General features: G+C 46.0%; 1 protein-coding gene across 1 annotated transcript in view; it reads left to right on the top strand.

Moving 5' to 3' along the window:
• The window catches only part of LOC146860799 (ras-related and estrogen-regulated growth inhibitor-like), a 319,363-nt gene that overhangs the window by 286,815 nt on the left and 15,765 nt on the right, over positions 1 to 16,783 (top strand). The window contains exon 3 of the mRNA XM_085644758.1: positions 14,044 to 14,117. Coding sequence (XP_085500884.1) covers positions 14,044 to 14,117 — 74 coding nt within the window. The remainder of the gene's footprint in view (positions 1 to 14,043; positions 14,118 to 16,783) is intronic.

Below are 16,783 nucleotides of genomic sequence, written 5' to 3' on the forward strand. Positions count from 1 at the left end.
GGCATGAGCCACCATTTTGAATCCCCATCTAGGTAACGCCTTGCATGAGCTCTCAATTAAGTGTGTTTCTTGAAGTAGGATGAAGTCGGGGGCTTGTCGTTTAAGATACTGTAAGAAAACACTGCGCTTAACCTTGCTCCCCAGCCCGTTAACATTCCAGCTCATTATTTTAACATTTTTATCCCAATGCACACTCATCACTGTAATAATAATTTCCTGCGCCCTCTGTAACCAAGTGGACATGTCTGGTCGATGATGAAATCATAACAATCAACAAACAAAAACTCCCCACCCAACAACCCCCCTCCCTGCTTCCCTGCCCTCTGGGTGTGAAACTGCCCATTTGAAACTAGCAGAGTGCCTGTCGCCCAACCAGTGAACTAAAAGAAGAAATAGGGGGGGAGCACCACTCTCTGTCCGTCCATCTCCCCCTGCCCGAACAAAATGTTATAGGACCCTAGGCAAGATAGAACCCAGTGGTCTAAGACTAGTCCCTGGAAGCAGTTCCTCATCAGGCCTACACAGTTATGGATACCAAGTACCTGATACCCAGCCGACCTCTGAGTTCGGACTAGTGACAGATTCAATGATGTCTGTGGGTCACCCTTTCCGCTGCATGTCTGGATTGCCCCCATGGTCATCAGGACGATGGTCCTGATCCGTTTTGCTCTCCAGCCTGTCGGCAGCTGCCTCTGGTTGCTCAAAAAACCATGCCCGCCCCTTAGCCTCCACCCGAAGGTGTGCAGGGACCAACATGGCGTACTTGTACCCTCTGTCCCTTAGATTTTTCTTGACCGTCAGGAAAGATCTCCTCTGCCTCTGCACTGTTTGCGTGAAGTCCGGGAATAGTGTTATCACTGCGTTGTCGTAGTGGAGCGGGGGGGCCCCCATCGTGTTCTGGAGGATCACGTCCCTGTCTCTGAAATTCAGCACTCTTGCTAGCATGGGGCGAGAGGGGCCCCCGGTTTGGGATGGCCTCCCGGGACTCTATGTGCTCTCTCTATGGCAAAGAATTTAATGAGGCCTTTGGGCTGTAGGGGGTTCGTGAGTAGATCCTCCACGGAGAGGTCTGGTGACTGACCTTCCGCTTTTTCCGGCACATCCAGTATGCGAAGGTTATTCCTCCGGAGACGCCCTTCGTAGTCATCCAGCTTCTGCTCATGAACTTACTTACGGAAGGCATGTCATTCGCGGACCTCACTTTGTACTTGCGAAAATCTTCCATCAGGCTTGTCATGGTGAGGTCCACCTGCTGCACCTTCTCTTTCAGCTTTGTGAAATCCACACGGATGAGATTTAATCTCGATCGACATGGTGTTCATTATGTGCTCCAGTGAGGCCTTGACTCCGGCAATCGCCTCCATCACATCCTTCAGCATTAGGTCTTGACCCTCCCCCTCCGGTTCACCTGCTGGTTTGACTTTGGGGTTTGTGTCTTGTAGCGTCTCCTTGGAGTATGTATAACGATCCAGTTTGTTAGTCTGGACCGTTTTGGGGCCCCTCGAGCCCGTCGTTTTCGATTTCTCCGAGGTTGCCATTAGAGCGGGGGTAAGGTCCCCAGTCCCCCTATCACTCCAACACCAAGGGCCACAGAGTAATAGGGCTTAGGTGAGGGGGAGGGGGCCTGAGTCGCTTCTTTCTTGAGGCTGCTGTTGTCTCCTTCACTCAGTCAGCCAGGCTGCTCGCTTTGGGGGCCAGCACACCAACCCCAGCCAGACACATAGGTTTGTGTGTTGTGGGGGGGCAGTGTCCGTGCACAGCAGTCCTCTGCTCCGGAAAGTCGATATTGCAGGTGGAGGGAGGATGCGGAGGGAGGCACGCGTTGTCACCCTGTTGGCCAAAGCAGTGGATGGGGGCGGACCGCGATGCACCATCCCCACGCACCCAAGCCTTTACTCACTGCTGTTCAGGGAGCGCTCCGATGCACTGTCATGGCCGCCGCCCGAGTTCCCTTTGTCCTCTCGGCCGAGCCGATGGCTGCTCTGCTTTCACTACGGCTCGTCCGCCTCCCGCTGTCTGCTGCAGCCGGCTGCCGGGGGAACTTCTGGGAGCCGCGGCTTACTCCGTCACTCAGAGCACGGGCCTCCGCCGCGGGACTCGCCACCTGCCATCGCTGTGCCTTCTCGTCCCCTCTGTGGCAGCAGTCCGCAATTGAGGACCCGAATTAGGCAGGGCACAGCCAAGGATACAGGCCATAAACTTGCGGGATCTCTGGCAGTTGCTTCCGACGGTCGCTGGGTCCGGGAGTACCGGGATCGGCTTGAGGGCACCCTCCAATCGCTTTGCGGTACCTAGGGTCAAGGATTATTAATCGGATAGACGTGAGGGAGACGATCGGAACAGAGCTTCTGGATTAAGCGGCCATCCCGCTTCGCCACTCGGCCATACCCCCCACAACAGATACTTTTTGATTGCTTTGTTAATATTCAAATTATGTGCGGGACCAATGTCTATGATTACTTTTTTGATGATTTAGCGGAACAGTGATATAAACAGACTTTGAATTTTAATAACAAAGAGATGTTTTACAAGCATCAACATTTATTGAGTGGTTGTGTATGAAGTTAGTGAATTTTGGATAAATTTCATGAATAACAGTTGAAAGGTGATGTTTTCTTTTTTAAAAGCCAGATGAAATTCAATTGAAAAAGACAAAAAATATCTATTATATTTATCTAACATTATCAAAAATTATAAAGCTACTTCGAAAATTTCAAGAATTGTGACTATGCGTACACTCTTAAGACGTACATTTTATTTCCATCATTTAATAGATGCTGGATTACATTGGATGAACAAAAACCAACCATGACCATTTAGACATCTCTCTTTGGCTTGAGACACAAAGTGTGATCTCTTGAAATGTTGAAATCATCAAAGAAAAATGTGTATAAAGGATTCGGCCGTGGATACATTCAGGTTGACCCATATTATTTCAAAGAATAATTTACAGAGAAATAACTTCACAGAAAAACCACTATGAAGAAAAGTCAGGAAGAAATGTTGTCATCAAGATTAGAATGACTCCTAAAAAAAAATTCTACAATGAATTGCTTTACAATGAAAGTGCATTTCATAACCACACAACTAAATTTGCGTTGACCATAATCCGAACCCTTTTCCAAATCATAACAACTCTTACTTACCCTAATCCTACCCCTAGGCCTAACCTTAAAATTAAATGTATTTTCACTCTATCTCTTGCTTTTATTAATTGTAACTAATCTTGAAATAAATATAATTTATTTATGCATGAATTTATTTATTAAGAATCTCCTCCCTGGTACAAAATAGAGTAATCTGAGTTCTCTAACCCTTTGGCCAACTCCAAGCCATCTCTAGTGGCTGCATAGATGAGGCCTTCGATCAAGTAAATCTATGGCTGTCGGCAGCCACTGCGTAACTAGCTCCAGATAGAGTTTTTCACTCTCTGAGGCTAGCTCCTTCAACTGCTTGGCTCTTTTTGAGCCTTTTGGAGGACAAAAAACATGGTCAATTCCTGTAAAAAAAGGGTATGCTATTTGATGGCCCTGAAATTATGCAACAGAACTATTAATGCAACCCATGTATATTATTATACCCAAAACTTTAAGGAGACTCATAATGCGCCTCATGAAATCTTTAAAATTGTGGAGATTTCTCCATCTGTTGGACTCTGTGATAATCACTCCACTTTCTTCGAGGAAGAAATTAGTAACATTCAGGTCACGCCGCCACATCCTGATAATTTGGATCCCACTTGGGAATTACAATGATCTCCACTAAGGCACTTTGTGGTCCCGGCATGTCGACTTGGCATTCTAAGTAGGGGAGGTTCTATAGACAGGGTCGCTGCATATTTCATTGACAACGTGGTCGTGTTTGGCGTCCACCAGGGAGTTACCCAAGTCTGCCCTAGTATTGATTTATGTCCCACGAGTCTGGATTTATTTTAAATGTTCACACTAATTTTGGAGTGTATACATTGTGTTTAATTACTGTTTTTCACCCGTATGGTCCCTTGAGAGACCAAGCCCATACCGGCCATGGGTATTGGCCATCAGTGGGAATGGGTCCTTCAACGGACATTCATGAGGGGTCACCTGGATATGTCAAGTCTGCCCTTTTGCCTTATGTGTCTTTGTGAGTGTGATTGTGTGCACACGACCGTGTCACACCATGATACATCAAGCCAGTCTGATGATCATAATTTGTCTTCTTTCCTGTGTTTCTTTCCCCCAGGTTAACATCGGGAGTGCTTACAACCAATGGGTTGTAGCCATCATACAGCCCTTCTTGTCAGCCCTGAAATTTTGAGAGGGTACCTATATTTTAAATTTGGATATCACGTGCACTTCACTCTAATTGTTGTTTTGGTCCTGAAGAAGCGCCAATGACCATTATGGCAATAAAGGCGTGAAACATGTCGACCTATTAGACCTTTTACATTAGGACATAGTATGCCCTTTAGGACAATATTCCTTTGTATGCTGCCTAGGGCTCCATCATTTCTACACATGCTGTATGACACCCCTTAGCAAGCTTTTAATTATCTTGCACGTCACTATGCACCTTGTATAGAGCACCCACTTTCCCCGCACACCCACATGCACCATCCGGCAGTCTTTAAAAGATCTCCGATAAAGTGACCCTTCGGGGGACCCGTTGGGAATTGCAGCGCCGGCCCAACGAGGAGCACCTGCCCCATGATGGAGCATGACATCCTCCGGGGTGTGTGAGGGCAACAAGTAAAAGGACATGTTCTTCCCACTTCACTAGTGGGTTCACGCACAACACCTGGGGTCTTATCTTTTCCTGTATCTTTCTTTCATTTGATAGGCTTGGGTGACTATTTGCACCCGACCACAGGAACAGTGTTCTTTTGTTGTTATTTGTAATCAACAGTCCCAATACCTGGTTCCCTTCCATTTATTGCATCCTTTGCTGTGAGCTTTCTGCCCTGGGCACAGTATGGACATAGCACTGCCAGAAATGATTAAATCCTACCTTCATTAGGGTCAGAGCAGCGCCTTGATGTTGTTAGATCGCTCGGTGGTGTTCAATACCATGTCCCACTTGACACTCTTGCAGACGCTGGCAGAGGTTGGCATCTGTGGGGCAGACTTAAAACAGCTCAAATAATTTCTCAGCAACAGAGCTCAATCGGTGTCACTTGAATCCTGTCGAGCGGGCAGCAAATCTCTCAAATATAGGGTCCCAGAGACGTCATCTTTAAGCACCATATTATCAATTTATATTGTGCCCTCCTAGGCCCAGATCATTCAGTCATTTGGCATTCAATTTGTCTTGTTTGCAGACAACACTCAAATGATGCTTTGAATGTGAGACAACACAAACATAATCCAACAATTTGTGTCCTCATGTAATGCAACTGGTGCTCGTGTAAAGCGCTCTGATACCCGATACCTTCGGGTCAAGATCGCGCTCTATATAACTCCATACAAAAAAAAAATACTGCCCGGTCCAGGTGGTTGATTGGATGCATGAGAATAGATTAAAGTGTAACTCAGATATCACTGACATTTTGATGTTTGGATCAGCTCCAGGAGATTGGACAAATAACTGGTGGTCAAGAGAGTTGGGTAAAATGCTGATCCTGTTCCCACCGCTAGAACCCTAGATATCAAATTTGATAGTGAACATTCATTACTCACACAAATTATCACAGTGGCTGGAAGTTGCTTATCGCTGCTTGGAAAATAGTGGATATTTTCCCTTGCGAGTCTAGGAAAGCTATTGTCCACACTCTGACTATGTCAAATAATTGATTATGCCAATGTACTTCACTTGGGACTTTCTCATTGCTTGGCCTGGCTTGACTAAAAGCTGTCCAGAATGATGCGGCATGTCTGATTTTGAACATTTCCTCAGAGAGCTGATATCAACTCATCTTTCTCAACTACATTGATTGCCTGTAAAAAAACAGATTTCTTTTAAGACACTAGGGTTGGCTCATAAAGCCTTTTACAACACAGACTTCAAAACTTGAACAAAGGCTCTTTCACTACTGCCCATCCAGACCGTTGTGAGCGACATGGGACTATCTTTTTAAAAACCCCAAGATCAAATTAGCACAAAGAGAAGGTCATTATTTTTATTTTCTGGCAATAAGGACATGGAACGATCTTTCTCTAGCGATGATGCTTGTAGGAAATGAATCTGCTTCCAGAGGACTGTTGCAAACTAGTGCTCAGCACCGACACTTAAATGTCAACACCGGCTCTTATGATAGTCTGCGGCATGGTGGTGCTGTTCGGGTAATTTTGAGCCGAGCATTACCACGGCCATTTGTTAATTCAATATACTTTAAAAATTACTAATGCCTACCTTCCAAGCCATTCTTATAGCTTTGGGTGACCGAGAATAGTCTGAAGTGATTGGCCCAGAATCACAGGATGTTAAGCGTCGCTGCCGAGACTCGAACCCGGTTCGCCAGCTTCGAGGTCGACCACTCTAGCCGTAAGGTTACATCTTTATTTCATTTGTTTTCTTCTCAATGGGCAAATGACTGGCTTGCTATTGGGAGGGACAGCCTCTGAATCCAGGGACTGCGATAATGTTTACCTCCTTGTAGTGATCAGCTGATCACTGTTCTAGTGTTTCGCCTGTTGTACCTCACACTTAACCCCCACCCATCACAGGCATCACCTGTCAGGTGATCCAGCAAATAAAAGGGGCCGGGCGCACGTGCCCTGGGCCAGTTCCAGTCACTACAATCATGGGCCTGGGTCATTCTTTCTACTGCATGTGGGCCTAGGGCCCGAGATACCACACTCCTCTCCAGCAACTGAAAAGTTGAAAACCTGTATGCCGAGAATGGCACAGCATATATGAAAGCATGTTTCTCTCGTGTTCTGGGACTTCCCCTTTGGTCTCCCAACTTTTCAAATCGAAGTCTATCGTGTGAGGGGGGGGGGGGGCACCCACCTAAAAAAGGTTTTGCTATGTAGAATAGGAGGGAATTTCGTCGTTGAAAATTTAAATTTGAACAGAAAGAGAAAAAAAACAACGTGGCGACCAAAGTGGATTCAATCAACATTTCCACATACCAGTACCTTTGTAAATATGTAGAATGAAGCTGGATTAGTTATTTTAGCAAATTCACAAGCAATATTTCCTAACTGCTAAACCACGGAAGGTTAATGTACAAAATAGTATCACATATATGTAAAATTTGTTTAAAAAATAATGATATGAAAACATCAGATCAGTTAAAAAGACAGCAATGTGGGAATTGCTACAGAGAGAGATAAGGCCATTTTGAAAACAAGTGAAACTGAGGCAGAATGACTCTTTCATCTCGTGTCAATCTGCACAGATGGCACTTTCGGAAGGGCTGCCTGAGGGTACCAAGGTTCCATGAGGGAAGGCGCGCTGTACGCCTCAGACGCTGCCGGGAATGCGGGACATCAGTCGCGCTCGCTCAGGTGTGAGTGGAATGACTCCATGCAGGCTGTCGCCTCCTACCCTTTCGCCCGGTCCACAACCTGTCAATGGAAACATGAGGGCAGCTTCTGAAACATCTCTCACCCTTGGATGAACAAGCAAAAAAAGATCTCGGTGAGGAACATAAGCCAGCTCTGCTTGACAGATGGACTGCTTTGGTGTGTAACTTTCTAGAAATTTCCAATGCGTTAGACATGTTGTCACATGAGCGTGCTATTTATTGTTCTTGAAATGTGGCGAGAAGATACATGTTTGCAACAAAAAAAGAGGAGTCAATTAAAAATGTGTCTTTGAAGAGTGGTGCTGTTTCATAGGACCATCTTTAGGTTGCACCCTACGAACTATACGTCATGGTGATGGACTTTTGAAATCAAAGTGTCCTGTGCTGCTATTCACAGCGCACTGACCTTCTTAAAGAGCACTTAGGGCCACTGTCAGCCCTTGGACTTTTGAAGAGGTGAAGCACCGAGGCTGGGCTTCCACAGAGCCTGATGCACACATTCAACATATTTTCGAAGGGGTTGGCACCTGCGTGCCTGTCTGCAGCCAGGTAACTTAGGCTGTGACGAGGCTGCTCCAAATAACCCTTAACTGCTAGGCTATTGCAATTTCTCAGTACAGGGAAAATAAAGAATCAACTCAAACAGCAGGTCTTTCAGAGGGCTTTGTAAAATTTTAAAACATAGCTGACAAGTGGCTCAACGTCATGTAGAACACATTCAGTCAATTCTGGCTTTTTAGCCAACATCACTTTATATGCTGGGGTTTTGATCTCATTATCAAACTGTTAAAAGCAAAACTACAAGCCCCACAATGCAACATGCTGTTGGCCGAAAAAGATATATGCCGGTATCCTATGCACAGAGTTGTGAAAAGAAAAATACATTTTAGCTCCTGATTTTCTGCCTTTTTTTCTTGTAGGGAGTCACTATTTAAACAGCCCAATGGGTAAGAGGGCAGAGACAGCCTTTTACAAACAAATACGAGTATTTCTTGCTAGTGGGCTACCATTAGCACTTCATGGATAACCAATATGCTAAAAGAACCTTATTTACCAGAACTGTGAGAGCAACAGCAGTTACATGGGTCTAGAGACACCGAGAAAGGAAATATAATGACCTGTCACCCCTCTTCTCAAAGCTATCATTGGGGTTTGTGTGATTTAGGCGATGGACATACAACAGCACTGTGATGTAATGTGCCCTGCAGTGAACAAGAGCAGCACATGCTGCAGGTGCTGACCATGAGGGACACCAGTGATTAGGACTGAGGGAAATATATAATGTATATAACCCACAATATGTTAGAGTAGAGACAATGTACTTGTAAAAGTACTACAAGTTATGAGCTCAGGTTTAAAAATCCTTACAAATGACTTCAGAATTTAAATAAGAATGTCAGTACACGCTTCAGAGAGCAAGCAGAGGCTACTTGGTCCAATCGAGTTAGTTGAGGCTTTTACTCCTGTTGTCCTGGGAACCGGCCTACTATGGATCCTGAGCAGCCGGGCCAAGTGCCCCTCCTGCCCTTGACTCTCAATGGTAGCTGTGGAGGAGGAGTCAAAGGCTCCCTCTATGGGTGGGGGGAGTGTAGATACAGGTGAGTGAACATGACTCATAACTAAGCCTGGGTGGAGTTCCGCTATGCAGAACTCTACGAAGTGACAAAAAAACTCTGCCAAGCTACACGCATCTCCGCGAACAGCGGAGTGGGTTACCTTGGCTGTTCACACTGATTTTTTGTGCCCGGTGTTTGGCCCGCACTGTAAAATCAGTGCAAACGGCACCTCACACAGGGCAAGAGGGCGCTGCTTCTTTCTGCCGCTCGAGTAGAAGTTCTACTCAAGCGGCAGCTTCCACAATGTGAAGCGGAGTTTTTTTAGAACTCCACGAGCTCCGCAGTGCGCAGAGTGCAAAAAACTCCGTGAACGGAGCGGAGTTCACCACCCAGGCTTACTCATAACTCAAAGTGCACACAGTGCTGTCAATAAATAAATGTCTGATCAAATGCTTACTTTTATAAGAGAGCATTTGATTGAACATTAACATTCAAAGGAATAACTGCATTCATGAGCAGTAGCACATTCCCTTGAGGTTGGCCACTAGTTGTTTATCAGGCAAAATCCCTTTCTTACCCTCTTCCTTGTAAGGTGGTTGGGGTTATTCCTCCATTCACTGGTGGTCACTTCCCGGGAATGCTCACCATTAGGCCGTACTCACAAGTTCCTCTTTGACTCTTGAATTTGACATAAGTGTCTATGGTGCCGCTGCACCGTCAGCAGCGAGTCACCTGGTGCCCCATAGGTCCAATTCAAGTTTTACCTGCTTCTGCAGTATGGCATCGTTCAACGGTGCACCATTTGCCCTCTCTGCGGGTGATCACAAGTTCTGACCCTGTTTGGGGAAGTTGAGCTACTTGCGGTACATGCGGCAGGACCCGAGCAGGCGCAGGCTCTCTCCCTCAGGAAGTGCTGCCAGCTTTTTACAGCAATTGGACCTGCTCCCAATAGATGGACACGAGGTAAGTCACTCCTCTTCACACGGGGGAGGGTTAATTCGATCCTTAGATTCCCAAATGGAGCCCAGAGAGGATGCAACATCTCCTGCTGCATCCTTCATGGCCCTTGGGGGGATTAGTCAGGGGAAGGTCTTGGTATGCCAGTTCCACCCGCCAATCAAAACCACAAATGACTCTAACTTCTGGCAATGTTGGTACCAACAGCCTCTTCTGGCATACATGGTTGCTGTGTTACTCTCTGGCCTAGGTGCAGACTCCTCCAGTGCAAACACCCACACCATGGTCTCCCCTCCTGGTATAAATGGTTGCAGTTTAAGGTGAACACAGGTCTTGATGCTCTGGAAACAATAAATTAAACGTTGGCCCCCTCTGGCATACAGGGTCATCGCAACAAGGCGGTGAGGGCCTGGTGCTTCCCGCATGGTGCTCACTGCATGGCGCAGGTCACGGCGGCCTCTGGTGGCATACGAGGGGTTGCCCCTGCACCCGGGCAACAACCCAATCATTGCACAGCCATTTCTGTATAGTGCACTCAGAGAGTCCTCTTGGTGGGGTTCCCCACTGGACCTCGCTCCCTCCAACGCTCTCCTTTTTCTCACAGGGCACAGAAATCAGGCAGCTGCTGATGCTCGAGGCTCCAGGGCAGGTGATCTTGGTTTCCTTGGGTGATGTCCCCTCATCCAGCAGGTAGACTATCAGGCCTTTGCCCCCAGTCCTAGTCACAGGCAGATGTTTTGCAGAGCTTCCCCTTCTCACACAGTCCGCCTGGCTACTTGCTTCTTTCCTCTTGAAAGATTGCTTGTCACAGCAGGAAACAATCCAAAGCTGATTGTCTCACCACACAGGCCATGGGAATGACTACAGTTCACACCTGGATGTCAGCAACATTGATATGTACATCAAAATATTAATCCTTGGCTCCCATCCCTCCTCTTTATGATTCCCTCATCAGCCCCATCTCCTTCCTGAGAAGTGCCCTGGCCACTTCCTTGTGATATAATATTGAATCAAAAAGCAGCCTTTTGAGATGTAAAGGTGGAGTATCTTTCTGCCTTCCTCCAGTGTTTGTTCCACCCAACTCACAGTAATGCAGCAATACAGAAATTTGTGTGGGGGATTCCTCTGCTCCTCACGTCTTCCCCAGGCAGGCCTTGGCTTCCAAAAATGGAACTCAGGGTACTCCATGTAATGTACCATTGCAGGCACGCTTGCACTCAGTGTATATACACAGCACACATACTCTCCAGTACTGTTTCCTCCATGCATCGTTCTGTTACAGCCACACATACATTGAGCATACACATTCAGTTTATGTGCACTGCTCAATACTTCAGCTTTTCTGTATTGCACCTGGGTGTGCTATTTGCAAACATACACAGTGCCAGCACACACACACTCACCATGTACGTGCTGCACAACACTTCACCTTTCATGTATTGTACTTCTCACAAGCACACATTCACCCAGCAAACGCTTTTATTGTGAATGCACTGCGCACAGCACTACATCTATCATGTAATGTATTTCTCGCAGGGATACATGCACTAAGTACATTCACTAACCATTCATGAACTACACAGTACTGCTCTACCCCTGTACCCTACCCTTCCCATGCACACATACATCCAGTGCACAGTCACAACTTTTGTGTTACACACCACTCTACATCTATCTTAGGTAGGCCAAGGGTGAGTTAAGCACAAAGCAGTGGAACTTTAAAAAGGTGTTTGAACCTGTAGGCCTCTCTCCCGTGGCACAGGGTAAAAAGGACCTATTCACGTCTACTGATCACCACACAATATACTGCCACCATGACGCTCTTACTGCTTAATTCGTGGTGAAGGTGGTAGCCTTCCACCACTTTCAAAGTAGCACTTTAGGTGCCCATCCCGGTACAACAAGACTGCAATCCGTGAGACAGGCCTACGTCATGGCTGCCACGCATGATCCGTGTTTCCCTATGACAAAAAAAGAAAATCAGCATTAGAGATCCAGACAACAGTACAGTTGGGCAGTCACAGTAGGGGTGCACATCTCTTACTATCTCTTACTATTTTCGGTCCCAACAAATATCTATACAAAAGAGAGGTTTTTTGGTGAACCAGGAGGTGTGCTGTTTCTCAGGACTTTCAGACTCATGTTCAAGATGTAACTCCTGTTTTCTTCTGTAGTTATCATCAGCACTGACAGAGCAATAGACTATGACTTTGATGCTGTTTTAACTTAATGTGTGTAATTGAAAACTGAATGGGGGGTCATGAGATAAGTGAGAGTGGGGCTGGCAAGTGGACAGTAAAAGAGCAGCAAAAGAGAGGTAAGGAATAGACAAGGTTATTACCTTTTCCGAGTTTTGTTAGCAGATTGCAGGTCTTGTAAATTTTCAGATACTTAGAAACCGTTCGTGAGGGTAGCGGACATCACCCCCTCCTCCCCACCCCCCTCTACCATCGATGAAACTATGGAACCGTTTACTATAATTTCTACATCACGTCAGCACCACTCTGAATTTAAGGCAAGTTCCCACACCCAATAGTTTACTCTTGATTACCATGTTTTCAAAGTAACCCTTCCAGTCTGTGTGATCTGCGCCCTAGTTAATTCCTCATGCTTTAGGCCGCATATCCACCATGGAAAGTCAATATTCTCCTTCTGTTCCCTGCAGCCCTGATAGCAATGTACATAGTTCAATCGTAGCAGAAATGCCTCCCTCATTTACTCCGGACACCAGGCATGCTGGTTCATTGGGAAACACATATCATTTTTCATTTTTGACTACAGTTTCAAATCCTATCCACCCATGGCTTAAACCCCTTACTCTGTGCACGTGCCTGCCCCCCCTTAATAATTCAGCACATCCCATTTGATCACAAACTCAACAACATATCACTAGTTTCAAATCAACAGCTCTAACTATGCTGCACCTCACCACAAGTCTGGTTTTCACCATCCTGGTCCCCAGCCTGACTTAAAATCTGTCCGCTCCCTTGGTACCATCAGAAAGGCCCTCAAATCTATTACCTTCAAATTGGGTAGTGCCATTCTCCGTGACACTGTCCACTGAGGTCCACATCACATCTGTGGTGCACACGGTGATCATGTTTCTGCTTGCCACATCTCACTGTCCTCCGCCCTTCCCGCCGCCTGGCTGTTCTTGCCAAGCACTAGTTAAACTCCCATGTTTCACTGTTAACCTTTGCACAGTGTTTCTGTTCCTCATGCTAAGTAAACGAACAAACGCAAGTACAAATACAGATGTAGCTATCAATGTTGGGATAGTATTTCCTACTCTATTTTATACTCATTCTCCATTGTGATGCTGCCCTGAGTGTTGTTGAACAAGACTGTACTCTTGTACTCTTGCAACCTCCAGTTTAGTCATTCTCTGACCACAGAATCAATCCTTTTAACATTCTCATGCTCCCCTAAAAAACAGATGTCCAGCTCACTCCATGCCATTCAGTGGAAGCAAACCAAGACTACAACACCCAACATGCATTAGGATAACACAGAAAAGCCCAGGACTCCAAGCTGTGTCCATCCCTAATGATGCAGAGAGAAGTGGTCTTGGCCACCTAATAGTGTACAACCTGGTGATGAATTATAACAGCTTTGGACTATAAACTCACATGTCGCATCTGGTAAAAAAAAAAGAGAAATTTTAAGTTGATGCCTCCAAAGAGATGCAACACGACATTAAAGTGTATAAGAACTCAGGTTTATTCTGAGCCTCACAAACCCCACCAAGATGCAGGCGCAGCTCGATCAGCCCGGCCTTCGATCACAAGATCCTGGCACAGAGGATTAGTAAACACAAAGGTGGCCGACCACAATAGAGCACTTCCAGAAAACTGAACCCGTCAATGCTCCTTTCGATGGAATGCTACTTGTTAAATGCCAGGGAGCCTTTGGTGCATGCTAACTGTGCAAGTGCACAGAGGTCTAGGACAGCACTGACATCACACGGAGGCGCGGCCTCACCTGTGTGACATTACATACACAGCAGATATTTGCAAATGTAAGGTACTGTACACTCTCTTTGTCGAAGATCAAAAGCCAACTGACATTCTTTGTTTCCTACAGAAATGATTTACAGACACACTGCGTCCATAGACGGGGAGTTCGTCCATTTTGAAATCCTTGATACAGCAGGCCAGGTACAGTAATCACCAAGTATGTTTCTGGTATGAACACAGTGGTATGCAATGCGGTTTGGAAATACTGTTCATGGAAGACAATTTATAAATAAATACCGGCTGCGACTTGTAGGCCTAACTACCGCAACTATACTGTATTATGGACATGATTGTCGACCCATACATTTTGCGACTCACAATTTGCGTCGCTTTGCAATTCGCAAAATGCAATGTAGAACAGTGCCACAGACACTGTTAGCGATTCCAAATGGGGTCGCAAATTGCCTGCCTCATTAATATTCATGAGGCAGGTGCTATGTGTGACCCCATTAGGAATGGCTAGTACTCCCAGGGATGGTGGCCTGCTGGGGTCAGCAGACCACCATGTCTGTGACTGCTTTTTAAATAAAGCAGTTTTACAAAAAAATGCAGCCCATTTTCCTTAAAGGAAAATGGGAATCATTTAAAAAAGAAAAAAGAAAAACTTCTGTTTCATTATTTAAGAGCAGGCAGTGGCCCCAGGGACCACTGCCTTCTCTTAAAAAATATTTTCACACACACTCACAAAGGGGAAGGACCCCTTCCCGTTTGCAAGTGGCTTACCACCTACTTGAAGTAGCTGGTGAACTGCAAGTGTTTTGCACTGCTAATGTGATCGCAAAACAATCATACATTGCAGTTAGACTCGCTATTAGGAAGGGATGCTCTTGGCTTGGATTTGCATAGCGCACTAAAGACCTGAGAGGGTATCAAGGCGCCCAGGCAAGGTGTATAGGTGTGTGGTCCAAAGGTGTTTTTATGAAGAGCCAGTGGTCAGCAGCCAAAGATTGACCTTGATGTTCAAAGGTAGGAGAGTAGAAAGATTGAGGGACGAATCAGGAAAGATGTATGTGGCTGTCATGCCAACGGGAAACCAATACTGGGAAATGGAGAAGCAGTGAGGAGACGAGCCCTGAATGGAGCGATTCTCCTGTAAAGATGATGCCATTAGACGTATCTCGTCAAACACCCAGTCCACTGTCATTCTAGAGAACCTTCAATAAGTTTTCACCCCAGCATCATGGTACATATTATATCACAAAGAAATCTACGTGGGTCAGAACAAGAACACAGCAGAACATATTTCACACTGAGACACAACTATGCAGCTGGCAAAGCAATTGCTGTAGTCTAGAAGGAGCAGTCATAAAGCAAGATGGGGGTATACTAGGTATTTGATGCTGCGGTTTCAGTAGTATAAACACAAGCGATTGATACAGAATGAGACACAGGTCAGATCTCAGAGCGACAGAAAGCAAAGCCTTTCCAACATTTGTCCAGCTTCTTTGCATCTCTCGTCTCCTCAGCTCAGCGGCGGCTCCTCCGCAAAGATGGAGGAGCGTTGCCCCACTGCTTTTCAGCAATGAAAAATAAAATTATAATGTTAAAGGTTATCATCATTTTATCTTTCCTCGCTCACTTCCTGCAGCCCAGCCGCGGGCGGAGTAAGGCCATCCATTCTGCCACGACACAGCTGCAGGAAGGAGTAGGAAGGGTGGCTCTGCTTCAAGTGTGCATGGCACTTTGGCCAGCCGTCTAAGGCCGGTCAAACAGTCATGTGCACTTCGATCTCTCCACCGAGCTGTGCTGTACAGCTGGTCGGAGAACACTTAACTAGGGTGGCCACAAGAATCACGGTGCTGCTCTCAAGCTGGGTAATACCAGCATGAGACCAGCGTCTGGATTGGCAGAGGGGAGCCTGTGGAATGCCGGGAATCGAAGAGCAAAGGCCCGAAGAGCACCGATGCTGCAGATGGCAGGTAAGCATTTTTAAAATTCTTTTCCCAATGCTGCACCCCGCACTGCCCCTCGTGTGCTGCCTCCCTCTGAACTGCCTCACCACTGTAATGCCCCAGCAGCCGCCACTTCATCTCCACTATTGTGTGTCTCTCTGTTCTCTCCCCTCTGAACATCTAAATAACAATCTAAATAAAAGCCCGTGGTCCTGATATAGAGTCCAACTATCGAAAACAGCAACAGTGCACCAAGCATAAATTGAGCATGTGTTTGGCTGGTAAATGAAATTATGCCTTTTGAAGAGACTTCCATCACCATGGCACAGTAGCATTTCTGCCAGGCAAATTCTGCTGCCACAAATTCACATGAGGGAAGCCTTTACATTATTCTATGTTACAGTCAGCATTTAGCCTACCAAAGCTAAAACTGGCACTGAAACTGACATCTATTGTAGGAACAAATGCGGCAAGAAAAAAAGACTCCGGCAATCCAAATCACACTGATGAGAACGTAAATGCACCAAGGAAGAACACAGGATTACATCTAGTGGTGCAGACCACAACACAGCACACTCGTGATGTATAGCATAGTGCTACAAACATCTTGAGCCATAAAGAGACATCAGGGTGAAGAGGACAACAAAATAGCCCCTCCAAATCTTTGAGGGTAAAACTAAATATAATATTGGGGTCAGCTGCCAAAATATGATACCAAACACTTGGAAACTTCCTTGACGCACAGTGTAGAGGGAATGACTAGAGTCGTGAAGTTTATTCTCTGCAAACCTGTATTACTGGATGAAAGGTAAACATACAACTATTCGAAGAAGTGGAGAGGATTAATGTTAGTGCCCTGAAGTCAGGGTGTACCTAAGAAAGAGGGAAATTACGTGGGTTGCAGAGTGCCAGGGA

The sequence above is a fragment of the Triturus cristatus genome, chromosome 3_1, assembly GCF_964204655.1.
Source record: "Triturus cristatus chromosome 3_1, aTriCri1.1, whole genome shotgun sequence".
Taxonomy (NCBI): Eukaryota; Metazoa; Chordata; class Amphibia; order Caudata; family Salamandridae; genus Triturus; species Triturus cristatus.